A 27,888-nucleotide genomic window follows, 5' to 3' on the forward strand; every position below is an offset into this window, starting at 1 on the left:
TAAGCAAAGCAACGGTCCAAATCTGGCCTTGTAATGCTGCTGAGTTCAGCTAGCTCCTTTTTCTGAGCAGAGTCTTTCTGTGCAGACTGAGCTGCATGTCCTTCTGCCCGGAGGGACCAGCCCTTTGCCTCAAAGCCTTTCCAGTCCCATGACCCCCTCCCCATATACACTGGAACACAATCGCTGATTGTACGTTTCTTTCTTTCTGTTTATTGTAGTGGCTTTTGTATCTTTTGTCTTTCTGTATATTTAAAATCTAATTTAAAAAAACACAACTGTTAAAAAGTACATCTCCTTCACTTTGGGATGAACACCAAATCCAGTTCGCAAAACAGAAACATCTGTTGATTTGATTCTGCCGTGACCCTAAAGCAGAGATGGCCCTCTTCCGTCTGCGCTTTCATATTTGGTCCTTGAAGGATGTCATGACACGTTTGTACGTCTCGAAGCTTGTTAAAATTAGCAAATTGAAAACATCTGTGGAACTTGATTTCCCCCCTCCTTCGAGATCATCCAATTCGACCACGGATCCCCACACTTTTGCTCATTGTATGAAGACACACTTGAGCTGGTAAACACACTCCGGTGATGCTAATCTTAACTAGCTGCCCTTACTTCTGCCTGCAACTAATAATAGGTTGGAATCCAAGTCAAGATGTCTGGCCTCCACCTCCAGAAGTTGAGAAACAATATACAATGTTATATATGTATATATCCCACCATTCCACTGAAACATGTAACACAAAGCAGACACTTCACTGTAATGTCCTACCCAAGTTTTATCCTGAAGATGTGTATGGTTCAAAGGGCACCCTTTAAACAGAAGGAGGTATTCTAAGAGTTTACCTATGGATCCCTCTGCTGAGCAAAGAAAGCACTCATGTTTAGAAGCCCTTGAACATCTTAATGTTTCAAAAGCTCAGAATTATTAGCCTTGTTGAATTTGCAAAGCAGAGAACTGCATTATTCCAGTGATCCCCTTTGTAATGCATAAAGAAATTCTCCTCTCGCTTAATCCATCTATTACTTCCAAGGAGAAAGCAAAATAAATGCATTATTGCTAACCACATTCAAAAACATTACATATACGGAATGTGAAAATATTAGTCCTCCTTTTTGTCTGTATTCAAAGCTTGCCAACCATTTTCAACAGGTTACATTGAGTTACGGTGTTTCTCCAGCAGTGGTTGGGAACCTCTAGTTCTGCAAGAGATATGGATACTTATAATCTAGTGTGATATTTTTATAGTGGCTCCTCCATATGGATTCTTTGATGTGAGATGAAGTATGTTTTCCATCGAAAGCTCTTCCCACACTACAAGCACTTATATGGTTTCCGGTGTGGATTTTCTGATGAGAAGTAAAGTGTGTACTCCACCTAAAGCTCTTTCCACATTCTAAGCATTTATATGGTTTCTCCCGTGTGAGTTCTCTTATGTGAAGTAAGGGATGAGCTGTGGGCGAACGTCCTTCCACATTCCAAACATTTATATGGTTTCTCTCCTGTGTGGATTCTGCTATGTGAACTAAGTTCTGAGCTATGCCTGAAACTCTTTCCACACTCAAAGCAGTTATATGGTTTCTCTCCTGTGTGGATTTTCTGATGAGAAGTAAGACTTGAGCTACAATTGAAGCTTTTTCCACATTCAAAGCACGTATTCTTTTCTCCTCTGTGCATCTTTTGATGCGTACTAAGGCTTGTACTCTGATTGAAGCTCTTTCCACACTCAAAGCACTTATACGGCTTCTCCCCTGTGTGGATTCTGTGATGACAAGTAAGGTATGTCTTATTACTGAAGCTCTTCCCACATGTCGTGCATTTATATGGTTTCTCTCCTGTGTGGATCCGCTGATGCACTGTAAGGTGTGAACTCTGACTGAAGCTCTTTCCACACTCCCAGCATTTATATGGTTTCTTGCCAGTGTGAGTCCTCTGATGGGAAGAAAGATGTGAACTCTGACTGAAGCTCTTTCCACATTCTAAGCATTTATATGGTTTCTCCCCTGTGTGAGTTCTCTTATGTGAAGTAAGGGACGCGCTGTGGGCGAACGTCCTTCCACATTCCAAACATTTATATGGTTTCTCTCCTGTGTGGATTCTGCTATGTGAACTAAGTTCTGAGCTAAGCCTGAAACTCTTTCCACACTCAAAGCAGGTATATGGTTTCACCCCTGTGTGAAGTCTTTGATGTGAAGTAAGGCTAGAGCTATGGCTAAAGCTCTTTCCACATTCCACACATCTATATGGTTTTTCTCCTGTGTGAATTCTCTGATGTGAAATAAGAAGCCTGTTCTGAGTGAAGTTTTTTCCACACTCCATGCAACTATACAGTCTCCCTGCCATGTGAATTCTACAATGTTTAGTGAGGGCTCTTCTCTTACTAAAGCTCTTTCCACATTGCAAGCATTTAAATATTTTTTCTCCTGTGTGGACTCGCTGATGTAAACTAAGGTGTGAACTCTGACTGAAGGTCTTCCCACACTCCACACATTTATGTGGTTTCTCTTCTGTGTGAATTCTCTGATGTGAAGCAATATGTGAAATCTGACTGAAACTTTTTCCACAGGGAATGCGGAAAAGAATCACGCAGGGAGAATCCCCTGTGTGGATTCTACAGTGTGAGTGAAGGTGAGATTTACTCTCGAATATTTTGCCACATGAAGGACACTCATGCTTCCTATTCCTCTTCTGATGGTTTTTCTGGACTGGGATTTGACAGGAGTTATCGGCCTGGGTAAGAGTGGCTTTATTCCTCTCATTCTCCGCTTGGCTTTCCTCCTGACTTCTTGTTAAGTCTTGATCTCCCAAGGTTTCTTCCTTCACTTCACCCTCGGCTATTTCTGATGAGACCCGATATGGCTTCCGAGAATGATGACTGTCCTGTCCCTCACCTGCTAGAATTAAGAGAGAATCCAAATAAAGGATGCAATCCCAGTTACAAATGCAGTGAGATTTGCTTATTAGACTTGTTAGTCACTTGTCACATAGAGGTCTCCAAATGACCTACAATGTCTTTAAATACATAAAGACACTACAATATTAAAACATTCACACACCACACTTGCCATTCATGAGAACATACAAAACAACCACTAATGCCTTGGGAAGGAAAGTAACAAGTCCACTGCTGCCTAGACCAGTAGTGTAGTGGCAAATTCAGAAGTGCAGGGTCCCTTCATGACAGTCACAGCCATGTCCCTCCCCCTTTTTTTGCTGTATGGTTGACATTGAGAACCTTGTTCATGCCTTCTCTCACAACAGTATATGTCCCTAGGAGCCAATAAGCATGAAAGGGGAGAGTGTTAGCTACTGAGAAGAATCTTCTCAGTGGCCGACTCACCTCCCTTCACTCTGATTGGCTCCAATCAGCAGGAAAGGACAAGGAAGCATGTTAGAAGACTCTTCTCAATGGCTAACGCACTCCCCTTTCATGCTGATTGGCTCATAGGATGCTGGAGACATACGGACCCTGCTCTCCAAAACAGTAAGGGGTCCAAGCCTCTCTGAGACCCTGCACAACTACACCACTAGACTAGACAGATTAAGGCTTGCATGAATTTAGCCTACGAATCACTCAAGGTACCTGTGCCAAAACATATGCCAGCCCATTCAGCCACGTCAAGAGCAACATGGGACAGCCTCTTCTGAAAATAACATACCTACGTGGGTTTTGTAGGGCTGCGATGGGAGCCACATCAGCTATGTTTCTTAAGCACTACAAAATATGCTCGGATTGGGGCAAGACAGTCTGCACACATAACACCAATCGTGGCACGACCGGATTGGCTACCACTTCATTGCTTGGCCCAGTTCAGACTGCAGGTTTTGACCTACAAAGCCTTATGCGGCTCAGGACCCCAATATCTCCCCAGATAGCTTCTCACCAGGTGAACCTACTCAGACCCTGTGTATGTCATCTGAGACCCTTTTCTGTGTGCCCCTTCTGAGGGAGGTGGAGTGACACACACAAAAATGGCCTTCTTCGTGGTGGCTCCGTTTGTAGAATGTTCTCCCCAGGGAGGTATGCCTGGTAGCATCACTACACTAAGGTGGATGCAGATGAGCTCAGTTTTTCCTTTTCATTTGGCTCAAGCTAACAGAGCAGCTGGACCCATCCAAGTCCAACATGGCCCAGTAAGTTTGACGCAGCAGGAGGCATCAGTGAGAAATCTTCCTTAAACTCTCATACTCTGATTCCAGCACCATGTTGCTGAACACTCTGCGCTCTGGTCTTCCTCCCATTCTGTCCCCTTTCAGGTGGGGGACACTATTATCATTATTATTATTATTATTAATTAGATTTATATCCCACCCTTTCTCCCAGCAGGAGCCCAGGGCGGCAAACAAAAGCACTAAAAACACTCTAAAACATCATAAAAACAGACTTTAAAACATATTAAAACAAAACATCTTTAAATGCTTGCCACCTTCCTCCCTGTTCCAGCAAAGGGGGAAATCCTAGGAGGGGCATTAATTCTGAGGTGACTCTGGGCCTTTGACCTGTTCAGGCTAGTGGAGGGTGCGACTGATTCAGCGTTTACACCCCGTATAAAATTTGTGAACAAAGAAACCCAGCATGAGGGATATGCTGTGTGATCTCCAAACGGGCACAAATTCGCAGCCCATTGGGCCAAGCCAGTCCTGAGTGAGAACGCAAGGAGCCCACTGTGATGTTCCTATATATTAGTGTATATATGGTAAGTGCTGGTTGTTTAGAGTATACATGGTAAGTAGTGAAAGAGGAGGGGGAGTGAATGGGCAATAGAATGCTTGATGATTGGCTGAATGTTTAAAATGGCTGACAGTATAAATGAAAGGATGACAGGTAAATCTGGGGGAATGTGAGGTGGTGAATTGTGGAATCTGGGGGGAGAAGAGAAAGAGTGGATTGCTTGGTGGGGTTTAGAGAGTTGTTTGCCAGGAGGGAGGTGGAGTTCGGATTAGTATTGAGTAAAACCATATGCTTATGTGCCTTAAGAAGAAATCTTGTTAATCTTGTTAGCTTTGTTATCTGTAATAAATACTTAATTTGGTTTACCAAAGGCCTGATCCTTGGCTGGGGTTTCACAGACCAGAAGGGAGGGTAAGGTAATGACCAAGGCTGAAGGGGAACTGTAACAAATGGTGGCAGCGGTGAAGAGAATAACAATACCAGTATTCAGAGTCTCTGGGAATACTAGTATTGGGACGTTACTGGTGGTTGCCTAGCAGGGGGATCTGTTGAGATCTGTGCTAGAGCGGGGAGAGAAATCATAAGAGAGAGCGGTCCGGACTGGTGGAGTCCCTGGTGGTGCCTAGAGACAGGCAGTAACCACGAGCAGGTAGGAACCTGACAGGGAGAGCCAGGGAAGGACGCATCACACCCACCAGCCCTCCAAGGAAGACCCTCAATCCCTAAGCAGCAAAGGGTCCCACCACATACCTGAGCAGCTGCTTGCAGATCCTTTCTTGAGACCTTTGAGAAATGGATCCTCCATCTAGGAGAGGAGATCAGATCAGGTTTGGAGCAAGCAGACAGGCTAGTATCTTCTGACTGATCCAGGCTTTCCTCAGCAACCCCGTTCTATATCTCCCCCCCAAGTGGGCAAGAGGAGGTAAGATGAAGCTCCTCTAACTCCTGCACACGGGGAAGGTCCATGGCTCAGTCAGTAGAACATCTGCTTTGCATGCAGAAGGTCCCAGGTTCAAACCCAGAGATGTGAAGGCCTGGAAAAAACCACGGGAAAAATCATAATAAACAGTGCCTAGAACCTTTGAAAAAAAGTCTATTCATTTGTCCATCATTTTCTCTTCAGAAATATGTACATTTTGAAAACATTGCAATATCCCAGATACGTTCATCTGGAGCAACAATAATCCCCTTCCTCCCCCCCCCCCATGCTGTTAACTTTTACAATGCTTATTTTTGCACTTCGAAATACTTCCAAATCGTTCTCTAATACTATATTTTTAAAATGATTTAATACTAATATTTTGGGATCATTCAATACTTGCAAGATGGATTTGACCCTTCTGCATCTAGCACTTTTTAATATCAACAGCTGTAAGAAAACTGCCTGCTATTCCCTATGCATGGCACTTTTAAGGAACTGTCCGTGGATTATATTATATTGTATATTAATATCAGACTGGGCTGGAAAGGTTTATTGTGCCTGAATCAGACTCTGGCCTTATGCATTTTAGTAACTGATAAATAATATCACCTGATATTGCGTGTTAAGGATTGATAAAGGATTTTTAAAAGTTAGGAAGTTTGTCTAAGTGGAATGAACTGGAACAGCCGTAGTATGTTTTGAAATGAATTGGAAGTAGATGACCGTGATGCTTTCGTCAGTAATATCCAGTTCTCGTATAGCTCTTCTTGGGCTGTGAACTGTGTTGGAGACACACTTTTGGAAATGCAGCACACAAATCAAAGTAAATTTTGCTATTTATGTAACTTGTTTTTAATGTTTGCTTTATTAGCATTTTTAATGACTTTTTAAATACTGCATATTGGAAACTGCTTAGAGGTCTTTTGTTCTAGTAAGTAAATAAAACATATATAGAAAAAATAAAAATAAATCATAAACAAGTAAGTCAATCACAACACACCGAAGATGCCTCCGCCTTGTTTATATAATAAGAGAAATCATTTAAATCCAGCCATGCCCTTAAAATGACCCCCAAAAGCCATGAACTTGGCTTGGCTGGATGAGAAGGGGTAGTGAGCCCTCAGTGGAGAAATGCTGTGTATATGTCTGTCTGCTTAGGGGTGTTCACACATTACATTTAGTAAGTATACAATCCTTGCACCTGTGCGCACAATAGCAGAGCTGTTGAAATCATGAGGTACACACTCTTTCACACAAACACTTGTACCTGTGCAGAGACAGCTTGCACCTGTGTTCAGTGTAATGTGTGAACACGCCTCTTGTGTTTTGTGCTTCGGAAATGATTTCTGTGCCCTCTCTTGATGTCAGACGGTAACTGTCGGAATACAAGGCCTCGTGCTCTTAACTATGTTGCAGGCCTGTTGAGTGGTACCTGCTGGGGCACAGGCTTTGAAAGTGGGGAGGAGGGCAGAGAGGTTTATAGGGGGGCCTGGATCACGTAAATGCATTCTGATTAGCCTGATAAACTAAAGGCTCTGATTGGCTGGACATTCTCATCAGCGAAGAACAGGCCGTTATCTGGCAGAGTTAGGTTAAGAAATATGCCCTGTGCAAAGGTCTTACCAGTAGTATGTTGCTCAAAACGGGTTTTTAAAACCTGTCCGAGCAGCCAGAAGTACAACCGGAGGAGCTTTGGGGCAGGTCAGAGGCAGATTGTCCTCAGTAGCTGGGGTGGGTTGTGAATGAATCCGGCTGAGGGAATTTGGCCACCACTTAGAGGGTCTCTGAGTCCTCAAGCACCTTTAAGACCCCAAAATAAACAGATATATAAATATAAATAAATATCAGAATCTCCTAATGTACAGAGTATGTGCTTCACTGAGCTCTGCAGGCACCTGATCAGTTAACTGAAGAAGGAGGGCTTGTTTTCGTTTTTCTGTTGTGAAAGAGGCAGGTTGAGCCTGAATGCAGATCCACACCATACCTTTAAAGCACATCCAACTCACATCCAAAGCGCATGACTTCCCCCAAAGCATCCTGGGAAGTGTAGTTTCCTCCTCAAAGCTATGGTTCCCACCACCCTCAACAAACTACAGTTCCCGTGATTGTGTGGTGGGATTCATGGGCTTGGAACGTGCATTGAATGTGCTTTAAATGCATGGTGCGGAGGGGTCTGCCCTGAGATCAGCCTTTTGATTTCTGCCTCCCTTCGCGGGCTGGGCTCCCCTGCCCTCTCCCTGCCCTTCCATTGCCCCCTCCTCTGCCTTACCTTCCCATCCAGCCACCCTCCAGTCACGGGAGTGGTGGGCTGGGGGCTCCTCCTTCCCTGCACCCATAGACCCTCTAGAAGCATCATCATCTAGCTTTTTTATGCTGAGTCGGGCCACCGGCCCATCTAGCTCAGCAATGTCGACACCAAGTTGCAGGGCCTCCCCAGGGGTTTTCAGGCAAGGGTCTCTCGCAGCCAAGGCTCCCTGGAGAGGCTGCCGCCTTTGGGGAACTTCTGCATGCAAAGCAACTGCTCTGCCACTAAGGAGCCGGGGGCCCTTCCCCAAAGGGAGCCTCACCCTTGGGATGATGCACCTTGGGGAAGGGGGGGTCTCCTGTATTCTCTTCTCAGCGCCCCCTTTTCCCAATCAGCAGCTGCCTTCCTCCTCATGGCTCCCTTTGGGCTGAACTGGGGGGGGTCCACATGTATCCCCCATCTGGAAAAGTCCCTTTCCTGGGAGGGCTTCTCTCCTACAGAGTCCACACACACACACACCCTACCTTGGGAAAGGTAGACTCTCCCGCATTGCAGAAGCTCTCCCTACAAGGCCACCCAAAATGGAGGAGGAAGAGACTCTCTCTCCCCCATCCCCCATCCCAGTCTTCACTGCACTCTGCAGGTGAGGGCCTCCTGCAGATACCACCTTATCCGGAGGTCCATTAGCATGGTGGCACCTACCCTGTGGAACTCCCTACCCTTAAATATTAGACAGGCGTCATCTCTGTTATCTTTTTGGTGCCTACTGAAGACCTTCCTCTTTCAACAAGCCTTTTAAGTAGAGATCGTATCCCAGTCTGCGTCAAAGTCTTGCTTTAAAAGATGTTTTTAAAGTTTTTTTAAAATGATGTTTTTACAGATGTTTTATATGTTTTAAAGTCCTTTGTTTTTAAGATGTTTTAAAGTGTTTTTAGTGTTCTTGTTTGCCACCCCAGGGTCTTTCTGGGAAGAAGGCTAGGATATAAATTTAATCAATTTTTTAAAAGGAACTAAAAAATAAAATTAAATGCCATGCGTAATTTTATTCACTTCTATCTTGTTGCCTCTGACTTCCTTTTTCTCTAGATTAAAAAGACACAGATGCTGCAACCTTTCCTCCTAGGGGAGCTGCTCCATCCCTTTGATCATGTTAGTTGCCCTTTTCTGAACTTTTTCCAGGTCTACAATATCCTTTCCAAGGTGAGGCGACCAAAACTATACACAGTATTCCAAATGAGGCCGTGTGTGTGTGGTACTTTGGACCCCTACAGCAGTATGAAGCCTTTCTGCCGATGCGGATGTTACCAAGGCAAGAGCGAGGCTGGCCGCACCAGGAGAGACAGACCCCCAGCACCCCTCCGTTGGGCCAATCCTGCAAGGGAAGCTGAGATCCACCCCAAGGGGGTTCGATCTCCCCCTCCAGCAAACTCCCAAGGGGATGTCTGGAGAAGCCCCTTCCCCTGGAGCCCAGCTGAGGAGGAGGCATTTATTCACCCGTTTCCTCCATCCTCTGCCTTGAAAGCTTCTAGAAGACCATTCAGAGCCTGGTCAGTTTCAGATTCCTCTCTCCATCTTCCTTGACTGGCAGGAGGGAAACTGACCAGCCTCTCTTCCAGTTTAGGAAATCCAAAAGGGGCTCTCCCTCCAGCTCTGGGGCAGAAAGGGAGCACAGTAAACCCCTCCCCTCCAATGCGCCCCCCAACAAGGCTGTTTCCTCTGCATCAAAAGCTCCCCCTTTCCCCCTGCCTGAACTGTGTTTCATTCTGGGGGGGCACTGGGCTGACCTGCAAAGAGGGTACGGGGGGCAGCTTCAGTGGAAACCGTTTTGGCCACACTTTGCAGCTGGACTGTAAGGCTCAGCCCCCCAATTTCTATGGATTCCCAGAGAGGACGGGGGCTCTCCCATCATTTCCCCCTCAATCCCCATCCCTCCAACAAAAGAAAAGCCTCCTTTTCTCCCGCCCCCATATGTTGCACCTTTTTCTCCTTAGCCTCCTCCACGTGGCTTACTTCTCTTCCTGGAACACGAATAGAGGACCCACATTCCCCTTTTAATACTCTCTCCCTCCCCCCCCCCCCGCTCCTTGTGATTAAGACTTCTTGCCTCTCTAGGAACCAGAGCTCAGTTCCTTAACCCATCGGAGGACTGAGCGGCTTCTTTCTCCTCCCAGCCCACAACTGCAAGCCAAAGATTTCCTTTCCTCCCCCCAACACACACGCTACTCTGCCTTTTTGTTTTACTGCAGGGTTGAGGATGAGATCCTTGTCAATACCTTCTCCCGCAACAGATGTCCCTAAGCTAATAAGCGTAAAAGGGAGTGTTAGCTACTGAGAAGAGTCTTCTTCTCACAAGAATATATGGTTACATTTTAATGATTACTTTTAAATGATATGTGGTTACATTTTAATCTTAATGATATGTGGTTACTTTTAAATGGTACTTTCATTAAAATGTTTAAGGATTGTAAGCTGCTGCGAGTTATTTCCAAAGGAGCTTCTAAAGGAGTTATTTCTAAAGGAAATGATTTCTTCTCGATCATCCCGCATTGTAGGACTTGCAGGAAGCCAGTTTTCGACTGAACATCAGGAAAAACTTCATAAGAACATAAGAACATAAGAAGAGCCTGCTGGATCAGGCCAGTGGCCCATCTAGTCCAGCATCCTGTTCTCACAGTGGCCAACCAGGTGCCTTGGGGAAGCCCGCAAGCAGGACCCGAGTGCAAGAACACTCTCCCCTCCTGAGGCTTCCGGCAACTGGTTTTCAGAAGCATGCTGCCTCTGACTAGGGTGGCAGAGCACAGCCATCATGGCTAGTAGCCATTGATAGCCCTGTCCTCCATTAATTTGTCTAATCTTCTTTTAAAGCCGTCCAAGCTGGTGGCCATTACTGCATCTTGTGGGAGCAAATTCCATAGTTTAACTATGCGCTGAGTAAAGAAGTACTTCCTTTTGTCTGTCCTGAATCTTCCAACATTCAGCTTCTTTGAATGTCCACGAGTTCTAGTATTATGAGAGAGGGAGAAGAACTTTTCTCTATCCACTTTCTCAATGCCATGCATAATTTTATACACTTCTGTCATGTCTCCTCTGACCCGCCTTTTCTCTAAACTAAAAAGCCCCAAATGCTGCAACCTTTCCTCGTAAGGGAGTCGCTCCATCCCCTTGATCATTCTGGTTGCCCTCTTCTGAACCTTTTCCAACTCTAGAATATCCTTTTTGAGATGAGGCGACCAGAACTGTACACAGTATTCCAAATGCGGCCGCACCATAGATTTATACAACGGCATTATGATATCGGCTGTTTTATTTTCAATACCTTTCCTAATTATCGCTAGCATGGAATTTGCCTTTTTCACAGCTGCTGCACACTTCCTAACTGTTAGAGCGGTACAACAATGGAACCAATGACCTAGGGAGGTGATGGGCTCTCCAACAATTTGGATTCCTGCATTGAGCAGGGGGTTGGACTTGATGGCCTTAGAGGCCCCTTCCAACTCTAGTATTTCATGGTTCTATGATTCTAAGTCAGCATTCACAACTTTTATACAAATGTCTCTTATCCTATTTTGGGGGGGATGCATAACTGCCCAGTTTAATTTCGCAAGAGAGGGAGGGAGAAGGATGTTAGCTTGTGCCTGGACATATTTAAAGTGACCATCTGAACTATATCAACTGTCTTAATAACGTTGCTTCCTCCCTGCTAAAACAAGATCAGCACAGCACAGCACATATCTTTCTATTATTTGGGCTGATTGCAGGTGTTGCCACCACTCACCATATGCTCAGAGGCACATGTTACCAAATTCTTCCAAGCTACGCAGGAAGTGGATTGGACTGTGAAAGAACAACCCAAATTGTGTTTGCATTTTGTCAAATTTGTAGGGCAGTACAATATCTCAGAGAGGTCAGGTGTCCTGCTCCCCTGGTGCATTCACTATAGCTGCCCAATTTCCCTGCTTTTTAAAGTTTGATAAAAATATCTGTGGGCTATAGGTATGTTCTTAAACCTTATGGTTTTTTGCCTATTAGTGAATGAAAACACTTGGTAAAGTGGCCATTACAAACAAGGATTAGCATTATTTGTTTTCATTTATAAATCGCTTCCCTTAAAGTATCTCATATGCAAAACAATCAAAAACATTTTCAAAACCCATAGAGACAGGGATAAAGATCTCTCCTACAGTAGGGAGAAGAGCCTGGCTGGGAGTCCAGAGTCTGTGAGTTCAAATCCCCGCTCGTGTCTCCTGGGGGTCAAGGGCCAGCTAAAGATCACCCCCACAACGAATGCCTCAGGGGTGACATGCCCTGCCACCTGTGCAGCCGTGGGCAAGCTGCATAATCCCAAGGAGCCCAGTTGCCCCCCAGCTGGCGGTTGCAGACAAGGAAGGGGCTGGCTTGTGTAGCTGTCGCGAGCTGAGCAGGCCCTAGCTAGGTGGAGAGGACTCACCTCAGAGGGAGGCAATGGTAAACCCCCTCTGAAAACTGCCTACCATGAAAACCCTGTTCATAGTAGGGATCAAGTTGAAGGCAGTCCATTTCCATTTTTTAAAAGCGGTTTGTTGAAAAAGGTCTTTAATAGGCACCACAAAGGAAAGAGACAACACCTGGCTGATATGTAACAGGAGAAGGTTCAAAAAGGTAGATGCCACTGTCAGGCCCTTCCGTCTGGATCCGACCTCAGGCCACCCCCTGACAGGATCCCACCTCAGGCACCTGGTTTTTATATGGTTCTCTCACTCGCTCTAGCTCAGATCTCGCAAGATCCTACTGCTAGGCAGCACCACCAGCCACTCCGTTTCACAATATTGCCTCGAGACTTTGCCTTAGTCTTCTTCTGGCTTATTGTTACTTTGTGTCTGGGTGCACTTGCAGGCCACAACCCCCCTGTGTCTTTGTGCCTATAAAGTGTTGGCCTGTAATGTGTTCTGTGTGTCTCACAGAAAGAGGCTCTGGAAACCTGAAGCAGAACAGTTAAGCAGAACAAGAGAGTGTGCCAGGTCTGCCAAGGTCAGCAGCTGGTTGACAAGGGCAACCGCTGAGATAAGAAGGGAACTCCAGGCAGCTCTGGTGTGGGGGAAAGTTTGTATGGAAGAAGGACTGCGTTTGTTAACTTTAGTGTCAGTAAAAGACTCTTACAAAGTACTTTGCCTGGCCTGTATTATTCCGGTTCGGACCTGCTCCAGTGCCTCTGCACTGTACGGTATCAACACGCGCTGCAACACGGGTTATGGGCCCAGCATACCGTACAAAGCAAGCGGTTCTGGTGCTGTTCTGATCCGGTGCTGAAGAGAGAGAAAGCAGGAAAATAGAGGCAAGTAAAAGAGTGAGCTACATGGCAATCAACCTGACGACCGGGATGGCGATGGAAAGATTGAGTGCCGTTAATTATGCCAGTTGGAAGTGGAGAATGAAAGCAGTTCTGGTCAAAGAAGATTTGTATGACGTGATAGAAAAACCCCCTCCGGCCGCTCCATCAGCAGCGTGGACGAAGAAAGACAAGAAAGCGAAAGCATTGATTATTCTAGGGCTGTCTGATACTCAACTGCTACACGTAAGGAATGAGCCGACAGCATACCAGATGTGGGAGACACTAAAGGCTGCCCATGTGCAACAAACAGCAGGGAGCCGGCTGTGTTTAGCGAGGAAACTTTATCAGATGCGTTTTACAGATGAAGTGACTATGAGTGAGCATCTTGCTGAATTTCGTAGATTGTTTGCTGAGCTTCAAGATAGAGGAGTGAATCACAGTGACATTCAAATGATTTATATCATTTTATCTTCATTTGATCAAAAATGGGACAATTTGGTGACAAGTATGGAAACGTTACCTGATGGGACTTTAACTTTGGACTTTGTGGAACAAAAGCTGCAACAGGAATGGAACAGAAGACAAGAGAGTAAAAGGACTGAGTCTAAAGAGGCTGAAGCTGCACATCAGAATTATTCAAGCAACAGGCAAGAGAATAAAACTTGTTATTTTTGTGGGTCCCGGGGACATATACAGAGACATTGTTTAAGTAAGAAGAGGAGAAACAGAGACAATGGATGGCAGAAACCAAGTGTAAACTTTATTGCTGAGAAGGACACTAAAACACTTAGCACTAAATGGCTTTTGGACAGCGGGGCATCTAATTGCCTGATTACTGACGCAAGTTTGTTTTACACTTCAAAGCCTGTGCAAGAGAAGATTTATCTGGCTGACGGATCAACTCGGGACGCAATTGCAAGAGGCACGATAAGGTTAAGTAATTTGAGAACGATATTGACAGATGTATTATTAGTTACTGATTTAAAATGTAACATTCTTTCAGTGAGAAAATTAACTCAGATTGGTTGTAAAATAACTTTTGAAGGGAATAGATGCATTGTGCAGAAAGGCAATGTAATATGTATGCAGGGGAAATTACAAGACTCAATGTTCATAGTTCAGAGTGAGCATGCTGAATCTACATGTGCCTGGTTAGGAGTGAATAAAAACATACACGAAAATTGCATCCATGAGTGGCACAGAAGATTAGGGCACGCAAACTTTGAGAAGATTAAAAACACCCCAAAGCATAGTAAAGACTTAAAGCTAACAAATTGTGAGCATGTGGATGAGTGTGATGCATGCTATAAAACAAAAATGACAGTGGCACCAATTAATCAGAGCGTTGAAAGTACTACCACAGAACCTTATCAGCTTATACATGTTGATTTGGCAGGACCTTTCCAGAGTTCAAAAGGAGGGGCAAGATTCTACTTAGTGATTGTTGATGATTTTTCTAGATTTACACATGTATATTTATTGAAAAAGAAAAGTGAAGCGGAGGACAAATTACGTGCGTTTATACAGAGAACAGAGACACAATATGGGGTTGTTATTAAAAATATAAAATCAGACCAGGGGGGCGAATTTACAAGTAATACATTGAAAGCATATCTTGAAAAAAAGGGAATAATCCAAAGTCTCACTGCTCCCTTCAGCCCATTTTCCAACGGAACTGCAGAGAGGAGGAACAGGTCTCTGCAGGATTCAATGAGAGCTATGCTAGAGGATGCAGACTTGAATAAAACATATTGGGGTGAATGTATTTTGTATACTGTATACATACAAAACCGTCTTGTACACAGAATGATTGGAATGTCTCCCTATGAAAAGTTGACAGGGAGAAAACCCGGGCTAAAACACATTTAGCGTTTTGGAGCAAAATGCTGGGTGCATGTTTCTAAGCAGAAAAGACATGGAAAAATGGCCCCAAGAGCTCAGGCAGGTCGTGTTTTGGGATTTCAAAATGCGTTTTATAGAATTTGGTTTCAAAGCAAAGTTTCTAGATATTCTAAATGACTATTCCCTAGACCAGTTGGTCATGGAACCGACCAGAGGGATGGCAACCCTGGACTTAATCCTCAGTGGGGACCGGGACCTGGTGCAAGATGTAAGTGTTGTTGAACCGATTGGGAGCAGTGACCACAGTGCTATTAAATTAAACATACATGTAACTGGCCAATTGCCAAGAAAATCCAACACGGTCACATTTGACTTCAAAAGAGGAAACTTCACAAAAATGAGGGGATTGGTAAAAAGAAAGCTGAAAAACAAAGTCCAGAGGGTCACATCACTCGAAAATGCTTGGAAGTTGTTTAAAAACACTATATTAGAAGCTCAACTGGAGTGCATACTGCAGATCAGAAAAGGTACCGCCAGGGCCAAGAAGATGCCAGCATGGTTAACGAGCAAAGTCAAGGAAGCTCTTAGAGGCAAAAAGTCTTCCTTCAAAAAATGGAAGTCTTGTCCAAATGAAGAAAATAAAAAAGAACACAAACTGTGGCAAAAGAAATGCAAGAAGACAATGAGGGATGCTAAAAAAGAATTTGAGGAGCACATTGCTAAGAACATAAAAACCAACAACAAAATATTCTATAAATACATTCAAAGCAGGAGACCATCTAGGGAGACAATTGGACCCTTGGATGATAAGGGAGTCAAAGGTGTACTAAAGAACGATAAGGAGATTGCAGAGAAGCTAAATGAATTCTTTGCATCTGTCTTCACAGTGGAAGATATACGGCAGATCCCTGAACCTGAACTAACATTTGCAGGAAGGGATTCTGAGGAACTGAGACAAATAGTGGTAACGAGAGAGGAAGTTCTAAGCTTAATGGACAATATAAAAACTGACAAATCACCGGGCCCGGATGGCATCCACCCGAGAGTTCTCAAAGAACTCAAAGGTGAAATTGCTGATCTGCTAACTAAAATATGCAACTTGTCCCTTGGGTCCTCCTCCGTGCCTGAGGACTGGAAAGTGGCCAATGTAACGCCAATCTTCAAAAAGGGATCCAGAGGGGATCCCGGAAATTACAGGCCAGTTAGCTTAACTTCTGTCCCTGGAAAACTGGTAGAAAGTATTATTAAAGCTAGATTAACTAAGCACATAGAAGAACAAGCCTTGCTGAAACAGAGCCAGCATGGCTTCTGCAAGGGAAAGTCCTGTCTCAGTAACCTATTAGAATTCTTTGAGAGTGTCAACAAGCATATAGATAGAGGAGATCCAGTGGACATAGTGTACTTAGACTTTCAAAAAGCATTTGACAAGGTACCTCACCAAAGGCTTCTGAGGAAGCTTAGCAGTCATGGAATAAGAGGAGAGGTCCTCTTGTGGATAAGAAATTGGTTAAGAAGCAGAAAGCAGAGAGTAGGAATAAACGGACAGTTCTCCCAATGGAGGGCTGTAGAAAGTGGAGTCCCTCAAGGATCGGTATTGGGACCTGTACTTTTCAACTTGTTCATTAATGACCTAGAATTAGGAGTGAGCAGTGAAGTGGCCAAGTTTGCTGACGACACTAAATTGTTCAGGGTTGTTAAAACAAAAAGGGATTGCGAAGAGCTCCAAAAAGACCTCTCCAAACTGAGTGAATGGGTGGAAAAATGGCAAATGCAATTCAATATAAACAAGTGTAAAATTATGCATATTGGAGCAAAAAATCTGAATTTCACATATACGCTCATGGGGTCTGAACTGGCGGTGACCGACCAGGAGAGAGACCTCAGGGTTGTAGTGGACAGTACGATGAAAATGTCGACCCAGTGTGCGGCAGCTGTGAAAAAGGCAAATTCCATGCTAGCGATAATTAGGAAAGGTATTGAAAATAAAACAGCCGATATCATAATGCCGTTGTATAAATCTATGGTGCGGACGCATTTGGAATACTGTGTACAGTTCTGGTCGCCTCATCTCAAAAAGGATATTATAGAGTTGGAAAAGGTTCAGAAGAGGGCAACCAGAATGATCAAGGGGATGGAGCGACTCCCTTACGAGGAAAGGTTGCAGCATTTGGGGCTTTTTAGTTTAGAGAAAAGGCGGGTCAGAGGAGACATGATAGAAGTGTATAAAATTATGCATGGCATTGAGAAAGTGGATAGAGAAAAGTTCTTCTCCCTCTCTCATAATACGAGAACTCGTGGACATTCAAAGAAGCTGAATGTTGGAAGATTCAGGACAGACAAAAGGAAGTACTTCTTTACTCAGCGCATAGTTAAACTATGGAATTTGCTCCCACAAGATGCAGTAATGGCCACCAGCTTGGATGGCTTTAAAAGAAGATTAGACAAATTCATGGAGGACAGGGCTATCAATGGCTACTAGCCGTGATGGCTGTGCTCTGCCACCCTAGTCAGAGGCAGCATGCTTCTGAAAACCAGTTGCCGGAAGCCTCAGGAGGGGAGAGTGTTCTTGCACTCGGGTCCTGCTTGCGGGCTTCCCCCAGGCACCTGGTTGGCCACTGTGAGAACAGGATGCTGGACTAGATGGGCCACTGGCCTGATCCAGCAGGCTCTTCTTATGTTCTTATGTTACCTGAGAAACAACAAGTAGTATTAAGCAGAAGCATTAAAGTAGTAGACCAGCCTTGGAAAGACAGTCAAACAATTGTGCTTGATGACGCAAGCAGACAAAGTGCAGTAGATATTCCTTTTGGTCATCAAATACCCTTAAGAACTGCGTTAACTGATATGATTAAGGGTGGCAAATGTAATGTTAAAAGACTCAGAAGTGAGGACATAGCGATGCAGGATACAGCAGTGCCAGGGACTAGTGCAGGCTCAAGTGCAGGTGCAGGTACAATAAAGGATGAAAGTGAAGAAGAAATGGAAATTGAAAGTGTCAGACATTCTGAAAGAACAACCAAAGGAAAACCACCACATAGATTCACATTCAATGTAACACAACACAAGGTGGATGAGACAGATGAATATCCTACAGAATGGGTAAAAGAAGGGCCAATAGACACTGAAACAATGGATCTAATGTGGAAGTACTGTACTGAGTAATGAAATGTAAATGTATTGGAATGCAAATGAAAGTAAATGAACTGTATGAATAAAGAAACAAAACAAGAAATGAAATGTAAAGAGATACTGTATTAAGTAATGAAAAACAAAAATGTACATATGTGTAGTGAAATGAATAGGAATGGAAATTTGTATTATGAAAAATGAAACAAGATGAATGTATATTGCTTTCTGTGAGTCACAGGTGGGGGCTGTTGGCCTGTAATGTGTTCTGTGTGTCTCACAGAAAGAGGCTCTGGAAACCTGAAGCAAAAGAGTTAAGCAGAGCAAGAGAGTGTGCCAGGTCTGCCAAGGTCAGCAGCTGGTTGACAAGGGCAACCGCTGAGATAAGAAGGGAACTCAAGGCAGCTCTGGTGTGGGGGAAAGTTTGTATGGAAGGAGGACTGCGTTTGTTAACTTTAGTGTCAGTAAAAGACTCTTACAAAGTACTTTGCCTGGCCTGTATTATTCCGGTTCGGACCTGCTCCAGTGCCTCTGCACTGTACGGTATCAACACGCGCTGCAACATAAAGTATACAGCCCTGGGTTGCTCTGGATACCTGATGATGTTACACTCTCTCTTCACCGCTGCCACCATTTGATATTGTTTCTCCACCTTGATAAATACCCTGCCCACCCTTCTGGTCTGTGAAAGCCCCAGCCAAGGATCAGGCATTAGGTAAACCAAGAAAAAAATTATTTATAAACACCAGGAAATAACACGATTACTTAAGGTAAATTTAACAAGCGTATGGTTTCATATATTGTCTTACTCTTTATGTTTCTATTCATATATAGTCACAGCCACCACACAAAAGACTAGGTTTCTATACCATACAGAGTGGACCTCCTGATGAGGTGGTATGCGTAAGAGGCCAACTTCTGCAGACTTCAGTGATTGGCTGCATATGTAACAGGTGAGACAATCTTTTGGGCATCCTGGTCCCAGCCTGTATAGGGCTTTAATCTGTGTAGCCTGCAAGATGACGAGTACGGCTCACATTGAAGTTCTTTCCATACTCCCTGCATTTAAATGGTTTCTTCCTTGTGGGTTCTTTCATGTAATGTAAGGTGACCATTCTGACTGAAGCTCCTTCCACACTCACTGCATTTAAATGGTTTCTCCCCTGTGTGGGTTCTTTCATGTACTGTAAGGTGACTATTCTGACTGAAGCACTTGCCACACTCCCTGCATTTAAATGGTTTCTCCCCTGTGTGTTTTCTGTGATGTAATTTAAGTTTACTGCTCTGACTGAAGCTCTTGCCACACTCCCTGCATTTAAATGGTTTCTCCCCTGTGTGGGTTCGTTCATGTGTAGTAAGGTTACAATTCTGACTGAAGCACTTGCCACACTCCCTGCATTTAAACAGTTTCTCCCCTGTGTGTTTTCTCTGATGTAAACTAAGTTTACTGCTCTGACTGAAGCTCTTGCCACACTCCATGCATTTAAATGGTTTCTCCCCTGTGTGGGTTCGTTCATGTGTAGTAAGGTTACAATTCTGACTGAAGCACTTGCCACACTCCATGCATTTAAATGGTTTCTCCCCTGTGTGTTTTCTCTGATGTAATGTAAGTTTACTGCTCTGACTGAAGCTCTTGCCACACTCCCTGCATTTAAATGGTTTCTCCCCTGTGTGTGTTCGGTGATGTAAAGTAAGTTTACTGCTCTGACTGAAGCTCTTGCCACACTCCATGCATTTAAATGGTTTCTCTGTGTGCGTTCTTTGATGTAATGTAAGGTGACCATTCTGATGAAAGCACTTGCCACACTCCTTGCATTTAAATAGTTTCTCCCCTGTGTGTTTTCTCTGATGTAATTTAAGTTTACTGCTCTGACTGAAGCTCTTGCTACACTCCATGCATTTAAATGGTTTCTCCCCTGTGTGGGTTCGTTCATGTGTAGTAAGGTTACAATTCTGACTGAAGCACTTGCCACACTCCCTGCATTTAAATGGTTTCTCGCCTGTGTGTTTTCTCTGATGTAAAGTAAGTTTACTGCTCTGACTGAAACTCTTGCCACACTCCATGCATTTAAACGGTTTCTCACCTGTGTGTGTTCGGTGATGTAAAGTAAGTTTACTGTTCTGACTGAAGCTCTTGCCACACTCCATGCATTTAAATGGTTTCTCCCCTGTGTGTATCCTGTGATGTAAAGTAAGTTTACTGCTCTGACTGAAGCTCTTGCCACACTCACTGCATTTAAATGGTTTCTCCGTGTGCGTTCTTTGATGTAATGTAAGGTGACCATTCTGACGAAAGCACTTTCCACACTCCCTGCATTTAAACGGTTTCTCCCCTGTATGGATTCTGTGATGTAAAGTAAGTTTACTGCTCCGACTGAAGCTCTTTCCACACTCCATGCATTTAAATGGTTTCTCCCCTGTATGGATTCTGTGATGTAAATTAAGTTTACAGCTCTGACTGAAACTCTTTCCACACTCCACACATTTAAACGGTTTCTCCCCTGTGTGTGTTCTGTGATGTAAAGTAAGTTTACTGTTCTGACTGAAGCTCTTGCCACACTCCACACATTTAAATGGCTTCTCCCCTGTGTGGGTTCTTTGGTGCGAAGTAAGGTTATTCTTTACACTGAAGCTCTTTCCACACTCCATGCATTTAAATGGTTTCACCCCTGTATGGATTCTGTGATGTAAATTAAGTTTACACCTCTGACTGAAGCTCTTTCCACACTCCACACATTTAAACGGTTTCTCCCCTGTGTGTGTTCTGTGATGTAAAGTAAGTTTACTGCTCCGATTGAAGCTCTTTCCACACTCCACACATTTAAATAGTTTCTCCCCTATGTGGCTTCTTTGATGTGAAGTAAGGTTATTCTTTACACTGAAGCTCTTTCCACACTCCCTGCATTTAAAGAGTTTCTCACCTGTGTGCTTCCTTTCATGTAAAGTACAGCAATCTTTCCTACTGAAGCACTTTCCACACTCCCTGCATTTAAAGAGTTTCTCCCCTGTGTGGGTTCTGAGATGTAAAGTAAAGTGATAATTCCGAGTGAAGCTCTTCCCACACTCCATGCATTTAAATGGTTTTTTTCCGGTGTGTGTTCTTTGATGAAAAGTATGAGAAGTAGAGGCTTTCTTGCTCCCATTCTTTGACTGATTTCTTTCAGACGTTTTTGGTCTCCTGTGATTTCCAAAGATCTCCTTTTGACCCTCACTCTTGGCTATTTCCAGTGGCACCATCAGCGGTTCTCCATAATTGTCATTCTTCTGTCCATCACCTGCTGAGGGGGAAGAGGGTCGGGGGAAAAAACACATTGGAATTTCAAGGCAAAAACAAAGCATTTCATCATAGATTAAGCCCAATTATCTGCTTCTAAATTTTTGCATCTCCATAATTCTCCCCCTTTTATCTTTGCATGCCCAGATGAAACCAAGAGTACCTGAATATCCTACAGTCTCACACAGCAACATAAATTCCTTTCAGGTCCATATAATACTCGATGTCACTAAGCCCAGATTGGTCTGGGTCTTCCTCCTACTGCCATACAACTGTGATGTGCATTTCTAAAACAATATGCAATAAGCAGTGGGGTGAGGAGGAAGAGGAGGGCAGCAAGTCTGCAGAAGAGGACAAACTGAGCACAGCTCACTTCACCTTGGTTCCTAATAATTGAACTGCAGTCAAAAGAGGCAGCCAGACAGAAATATAGGAACCAAGCAAGTTCTGATATCCTGAATACATTTCCCAGCACCTTCTACCAGATCATTTCACCCCTGTTAGAGCTGCCAGGGACTGAACCTGGGATCTTCTACATGCAAAGCAGGTGTTCTCCCCATGAGCTGCAGTCCCTCCCCAAATATCCAGGACCCAGGCACTCATTTCCATGACAGCATCCCTGCAGGTTAAATGGCACAGGTACTAAATTCATATCTTCAACATTCATCAGTCAAGGGGGGAAAGTGTCCTTACCGAGAGAGGCCACCATCTCATAATTCTCCTCCATGACTTCCCTGTGCAGAGCTCTTTGGCCAGGATCCAGCAGGGCCCATTCCTCCTCTGTGAAATACACGGCCACCTCTTCAAAGGTCACCAGACCCTGGAAGGGCAACAGATCCTGGAAAAAGAAGGAGAAGAGGCAGTTTCTCCAACATGCACCATTCGCCCATCCTAAAAAATGAATATCTTTCAAAGAGGATTGGACAAATCCATGGAGGATCAGGACATCAGTGGCTACGAGCTACAATGGCAATGCATTGCCTCCGCTGCCAGAGGCAGTATGCTGGGAATGGCAACAGAGCAGGACACTTGACAGCTACACTTTGGTTCATATTGGACTAATAGCCTGACCAGTGGGGCATGCTGGGATGACTCCCTTCTTGACCCCCTCTCATTTCATGACATGGGTTTAATCACAGAAAGAGTTTCACTTTCGTTTCACACCATTGGACCTGCTCCATCTTCTTTTTCTTTGCATTTCCTTAGCATAGTTACTCTTTATTTAGCTTTTGTGGGTCTGAGTATTTCTGGATTTTAGACTTCTCAAACACAATTGCAGGGCAGTGCTTGATTGACTCTCGAGCAAGATCCCACCTCTCCAAGAGTGTATTTTAAGAGTCACGTGTGTACACACAAATTCTGCCAGACACGTGTCACCGAATCACAAGTGGGGAGAGTGCTCGTGTGTTCAGATCCTCCTTGCAGGCTTCCCACAGGCATCTGGTCGGCCACTGCAAGAACCGGCTGCTGGAACAGACGGGCTATTGGCCTGATCAGGCAGGCTCTCCTTATACAGCCTCAGAAGTAGTATTCTCCCAGAGCCCTTGTGATGTTCCTGTATATATATGACTGTAAATATGGTAAGTGCGGGTTTATTAGAGTGTATATGGTAAGTGGACTGAGTGAGAGGGGGGAGTACATGGGCTGGAATGCTGGAGAATTTTGTATTATGATTGGCTGAGCGTTTGAGTGTCTGAAGGTATAAATGAGAGGATGACAGTTGAAAGGGAGGTTCTGTTGGTTGGAGTGGGTTGGAGTTGGTATTGTGGGTTGGATTAGATTAGGCTGGTAGTGAGACAGGTTATTGACGACTAGAAACATAAAGAGTTACGCATCTGATGAAACCATATAAGTAATCCTGTTATTCCTGTGTATATAAACAAATATTTCTTGGTTTACCTAACGCCTGATCCTTGGCTGGGTTTACACAGACCAGAAAGGTGGGCAGGGCATATACCAAGGTGGAGAAACAGTATCAATGGTGGCAGCGGTGAAGAGGTCGTGTGACATCATCAGGTATCCAGAGCAATCCAGGGCTGTATTCTTTATAGGCACAAAGATACAGGGGGGTTGTGGCCTGCAAGTGCACCCAGACACAAAGTATCAATAGGCCTGGAGGAGACTAAGGCACATCCTCAAGGCAATACTGAATTACTGAGAGTGACTGGTGGTGCTGCCTAGCAGTGGGATCTTGAGAGATCTTTGCTAGAGCCTGTGAGAGAACCATTTAAAAACCAGGACCCTGAGGTGGGACAGTGACAAGGCGGTAGCCACAGGCGGGATCCTAGCAGGTGGTGGCCTGAGGTGGGATCCTGACAGAAGGGTCCTGACAGCCCTCCCCACAACGCTCAGGGAGATCCACCCCAGCTGTCCCCTCCGTCTCTCCCCCAATGATCCACCTCTTACCTGACGGGGCTGCCCGGCTGCTCTTTCCACTCTATCCCAGAGAAGAGACAATCCGGACGGTGCCTCTGAGGCCATGGTGCTGCCCGAGAGGGAGGAGTAAACTAGGCCACCTCTGGGACTCCCACACCTTTCGCCACGAGACACGTTTTGTAGGGAGCAGCTCTCAAGGGCCTGCAGGGGAGAGACAGCGGATGGGAGGGATTTCATCCTTCATGCAAATTTGGGTTTCAGAGGTTTGAATGCATTCAGTCTGGTTCAGGTCACCGGGCAATGAAAAGCGTATGAAGAACTACTTGCAATACATCCAGGTCAAAATCAGCAGGATGCATTGGTACCATCCTCTTGTATAATCTGAGTTAACCTTTAGATGATTTTGAACCACAATTCCCATCAGCCCCAGCAAGTATGGTCAATGGTGAAGAATGATGGGAGTTGCAGTTCAGCAACATCTGGAGGGCCAAAGGTTCCTCACACCTGCTTTAGATGTTCTGGACTACAACTCCCATCATCCTTGGCGTTTGGCCATGTTGTCTGGGGCTGATGGGAGTTGCAGTCCAACCATACCTGGAGGGCACCAGGTTACAGAACGCTGCTCCAAGTTGGACAGACGGTGCACAAGGTGGAAAGCTTAACAGGAAACTCACTCACCACACAGGGTTGAGCGACTGAGGCAATAAGTTGGTCTACTTATTATATTTTTATCCATTTTTTTTATATGTTTCTACATAGGCCTTCCTCTAATGAGCTCTCAGTGGGAAACATAATTTGTCCCCCCCCTCCTTTTGTCTTCACAGCAACACTGTCACTAGGCCCAGGACACCACTTCAATTTCGCTCCTGAGCAGGGATTTGAACCTGGGTCCCTGTGGACATAGTTCAGCATTTAACTGTGATTCCAATAATACAATAGACACACACACACACTTGCAGAGATGTGGAAGCTCCCACACAGAGTGGTTGTCTGAAATCTAGAGTGGAACATAAAAGTTGTCCAGTGTTTATCCTCACAACAATCCAGTGAGGTGGGCTGGGCTGAAAAAAAGTAGTCACTTGCCCAAGGTCACCCAGGGACCTGCATAGATGACTGGGGATTTGATTCTGGCCCCTCTTCTAAAGATGCAGGGGTGTAGTCATCCAGGGTCTCCGGGGGTCTTAGACCCCTTACTTTTTTGGGAGCAGGGTCTCAGCAGGGTCGCCATGCCTCCAGCAACCTATGAGCCAATCAGCATGAAAGGAGAATGTACTAGCCACTCAGAAGAGTCTTCCAACAGACTTCCGTGTTCCTTCTTGCTATTTATTTATTTATTAAATTTATTAGTCGCCCATCTGGCTGGTTGTCCAGCCACTCTGGGCAACGTACAAGATAAAAAAACAATACATTAAAATTTAAAACCATAACAGTAAAAACCTAATCCACCCCAAAAGCCTGCCTGAAGAGCCAGGTCTTCAAGGCCCGGCGGAAGCTCATCATAGAAGGGGCATGGTGGAGATCATTTGGGAGAGAGTTCCACAGGGTGGGGGCCACTATTGAAAAAGCCCTCTCTCTAGTCCTCACCAGTCTAGCTGTTTTAACCGGTGGGATCGAGAGAAGGTCTTCTGAGGCTGATCTTGTTGAGCGGCATCCCTGACGATGCTGGAAGCGCTCCTTCAGATACACTGGGCTAAAACCGTGTAGGGTTTTAAAGGTCAAAACCAACACCTTGAATTGGGCCCGGTAAACAACCGGTAGCCAGTGCAACTCCTTCAGCACTGGAGTGATGTGATCTTGCCAGCGGCTGCCTTTAATCAGACGAGTCGCAGCATTCTGTACCAGTTGCAGCTTCCGGACCGTTTTCAAGGGTAACGCCACATAGAGCGCATTACAGTGGTCTAGGAGAGAGGTGACCAGGGCATGTACTACCGGTGGGAGCAGATGGTTGGGAAGGTAGGGGCGCAGCCTCCGTATCAGATGGAGTTGATACAGTGCTGCCCGGCTCACAGCCGAGACTTGAGCCTCCATGGACAGCTGGGAGTCAAGAATGACCCCCAGGCTGCAGACCTGGTCTTTCAGGGACAATCGTACCCCATTGAGCACCAGGTCCACATCCCCCAGCCTTCCCTTGTCTCCCACAAACAGTACCTCGGTTTTGTCAGGGTTCAGCTTCAGCTTATTCCTTCCCATCCAGCCACTCACCGACTCCAGGCACTTGGGACAGGGTTTCTACAGCCAACCTCGGTGCAGATTTAAATGAGAGATAGAGCTGCGTGTCATTCGCATACTGGTGACACTGCAGCCCAAATCTCCTGATGATTGCCCCCAGCGGCTTTATATAGATGTTGAACGGCATCGGGGAGAGGATGGAACCCTGTGGCACCCCACAAGTGAGAGGCCAAGGATCCGAGAGCTCATCCTCCAATGCCACTCTTTGGTACCTACCAGAGAGGAAGGAATGGAACCACTGCAATACAGTGCCCCCCATGCCTAACCTCTTCAGGCGGTCCAGGAGGATAACGTGGTCAACGGTATCGAAAGCCGCTGAGAGATCAAGGAGGACAAGGAAGGTGCATTCGCCCCTATCCCACGCCCTCCTCATATCATCTACCAAGGCGACCAAGTCTGTTTCAGTGCCATGTCCAGGCCTGAAGCCCAATTGAAATGGATTGAAATTAGCGTGAATCAGAGTGAAAAGAGGTGAGTCAGCCACTGAGAAGACTCTTCCCAGTAGCTAGCACTCTGCCCTTTATGCTTATTGGCTCCTAGTTGTGGGAGAAGGCATGAACAAGGATCTCATTCTCAACCCAGCAGGAAAGAAAAGAGGTTAGGAGAGGGCATGGCTATCATGAAGGGACTCTGCCCTTCTGATGTGAAGGCCTATAACAAAAATGGAAAATTTTAGAGGGAAAGCAGTTTATTTCTGGTCCCGTCCCCCGTCCCCCCCGCAGTGCTCTGACCCTGCTCTTTAGAGAGCTTTGTATTGCTGCCCTCGTCTACCACTGGGAGGAAGGGCGAGATAAAAACCTAATTAATTAATAATTGTGTTGAAGAAACCTCTGACTTGTTCCTGGCTACAAGAGGCTCCACCATACAAATGTCAGTGACACATCCATAGCTCCACCCACTTTGGCCTTTCACTGGAAATTGGCCCTTGGAAGGCTGCTTGTGCATAAATGTGGCCCTCGGGTTGAAGAATATTCCCTAACCACTACATTAGCCACAGGCTCTCATCCTGGACAGCCTTACAGGGCTGTTGCGACCACTGTCCAGCTATTGTGCTTTGGACAGGGGGCGAGGCTGGCTGCGCCAGGTGAGACAGACCCTCAGCACCCCCGCAGATGGACCAATCCTGCAAGACAAGCTGAGATCCACTCCAAGGGGTTCGATGTTCCCTTCCAACACACTCCGAAGGGGATGTCTGGAGAAGCCCCTTCCCCTGGAGCCCAGCTGAGGAGGGGGCATTTATTCACCCACTTCCTCCATCCTCCGCCTTGAAAGCTTCTAGAAGCCCATTCCGAGCCTGGTCAGGTTCAGATTCCTCTCTCCATCTTCCTTGACTGGCAGGAGGGAAACTGACCAGCCCCTCTTCAGCTGCAGGAAATCCTCCCTCCAGCTGTGGGGACAGGAAAGCAGCACAGCATTCTCCCCTCCCCTCCCCTCCAATGCGCCCCCCAACAAGGCTGTTTCCTCTGCATCAAGAGGTCCCCCCTTTCCCCCCTGCCTGAGCTGCGTTTCCTCCCTGGGGGCACTGGGCTGACCTGCAACAGGGGTGAGGGGGGACAGCTTCAGTGATAACACCTGGGTCATACCTTGCAGCTGGACTGCGTAGTTCTGCCCCCTCCCCCTTTCTATGGATTCCCGAAGGAAAACCCTCCCCCTCTTCCCCCCACCCCCCAACCATGTTGCACCTCTTTGTTCTCTCTTCCTCCTCGTGGCCAAGTTCCTGGATTATGAATGGAGACCGCTCCCCCCTCTCCCCCATTCATTATTCTGCCCCCCACACACTTCCTGCCTCTCTAGGAACCACATCTCGGTTCCTTAGCCCACTGGAGGACCGAGTCTTCCTCCCTCCCTCCCCACTCTCCTCCTCCTCCTCTACCCCCCCACGCTGTTCTGTTG

The 27,888-nt window shown here is 45.6% G+C and overlaps 1 protein-coding gene across 7 annotated transcripts; it reads right to left on the reverse strand.

The window, feature by feature from the left end:
• Nucleotides 1-74: 74 nt before the first annotated feature.
• On the reverse strand, nt 75-27,744 carry LOC133381699 (zinc finger protein 501-like). Of its 7 annotated transcripts, XM_061621105.1 has the most exons (6): nt 27,678-27,744; nt 23,797-23,967; nt 22,084-22,228; nt 19,238-21,394; nt 17,727-17,730; nt 75-2,288 (listed from the first exon to the last, which is right to left on the reverse strand). In XM_061621105.1, the coding sequence occupies exons 2-6, from the start codon at nt 23,869-23,871 to the stop codon at nt 1,406-1,408; spliced, it is 3,264 nt and encodes a 1,087-aa protein (XP_061477089.1). In that variant the 5' UTR covers nt 23,872-23,967; nt 27,678-27,744; the 3' UTR covers nt 75-1,405. The 7 variants fall into 7 exon arrangements, with proteins under 7 accessions (XP_061477089.1, XP_061477088.1, XP_061477084.1 ...); XM_061621101.1 differs by lacking the exons at nt 17,727-17,730; nt 19,238-21,394; nt 22,084-22,228; nt 23,797-23,967; nt 27,678-27,744 and adding exons at nt 5,424-5,478; nt 7,219-7,395; nt 9,818-9,886 and having other exon boundaries at nt 76-2,895; XM_061621102.1 differs by lacking the exons at nt 17,727-17,730; nt 19,238-21,394; nt 22,084-22,228; nt 23,797-23,967; nt 27,678-27,744 and adding exons at nt 5,424-5,707; nt 7,219-7,395; nt 9,818-9,886 and having other exon boundaries at nt 76-2,892.
• Nucleotides 27,745-27,888: the final 144 nt, after the last annotated feature.

The sequence above is a fragment of the Rhineura floridana genome, chromosome 3 (genome assembly GCF_030035675.1).
Source record: "Rhineura floridana isolate rRhiFlo1 chromosome 3, rRhiFlo1.hap2, whole genome shotgun sequence".
NCBI classification, from domain to species: Eukaryota; Metazoa; Chordata; class Lepidosauria; order Squamata; family Rhineuridae; genus Rhineura; species Rhineura floridana.

Bases quoted from the DNA above. Each gene is read 5' to 3' on its own strand.
- LOC133381699 (XM_061621105.1), bottom strand. From the start codon at position 23,871: ATGGCCTCAGAGGCACCGTCCGGATTGTCTCTTCTCTGGGATAGAGTG. The intron at 22,229-23,796 runs GTAAGAGGTGGA...TTCTTTTTCCAG, and splicing joins CAGCCGGGCAGCCCCGTCAG to GATCTGTTGCCCTTCCAGGG. The intron at 21,395-22,083 runs GTAAGGACACTT...CTTCCCCCTCAG, and splicing joins TGAGATGGTGGCCTCTCTCG to CAGGTGATGGACAGAAGAAT.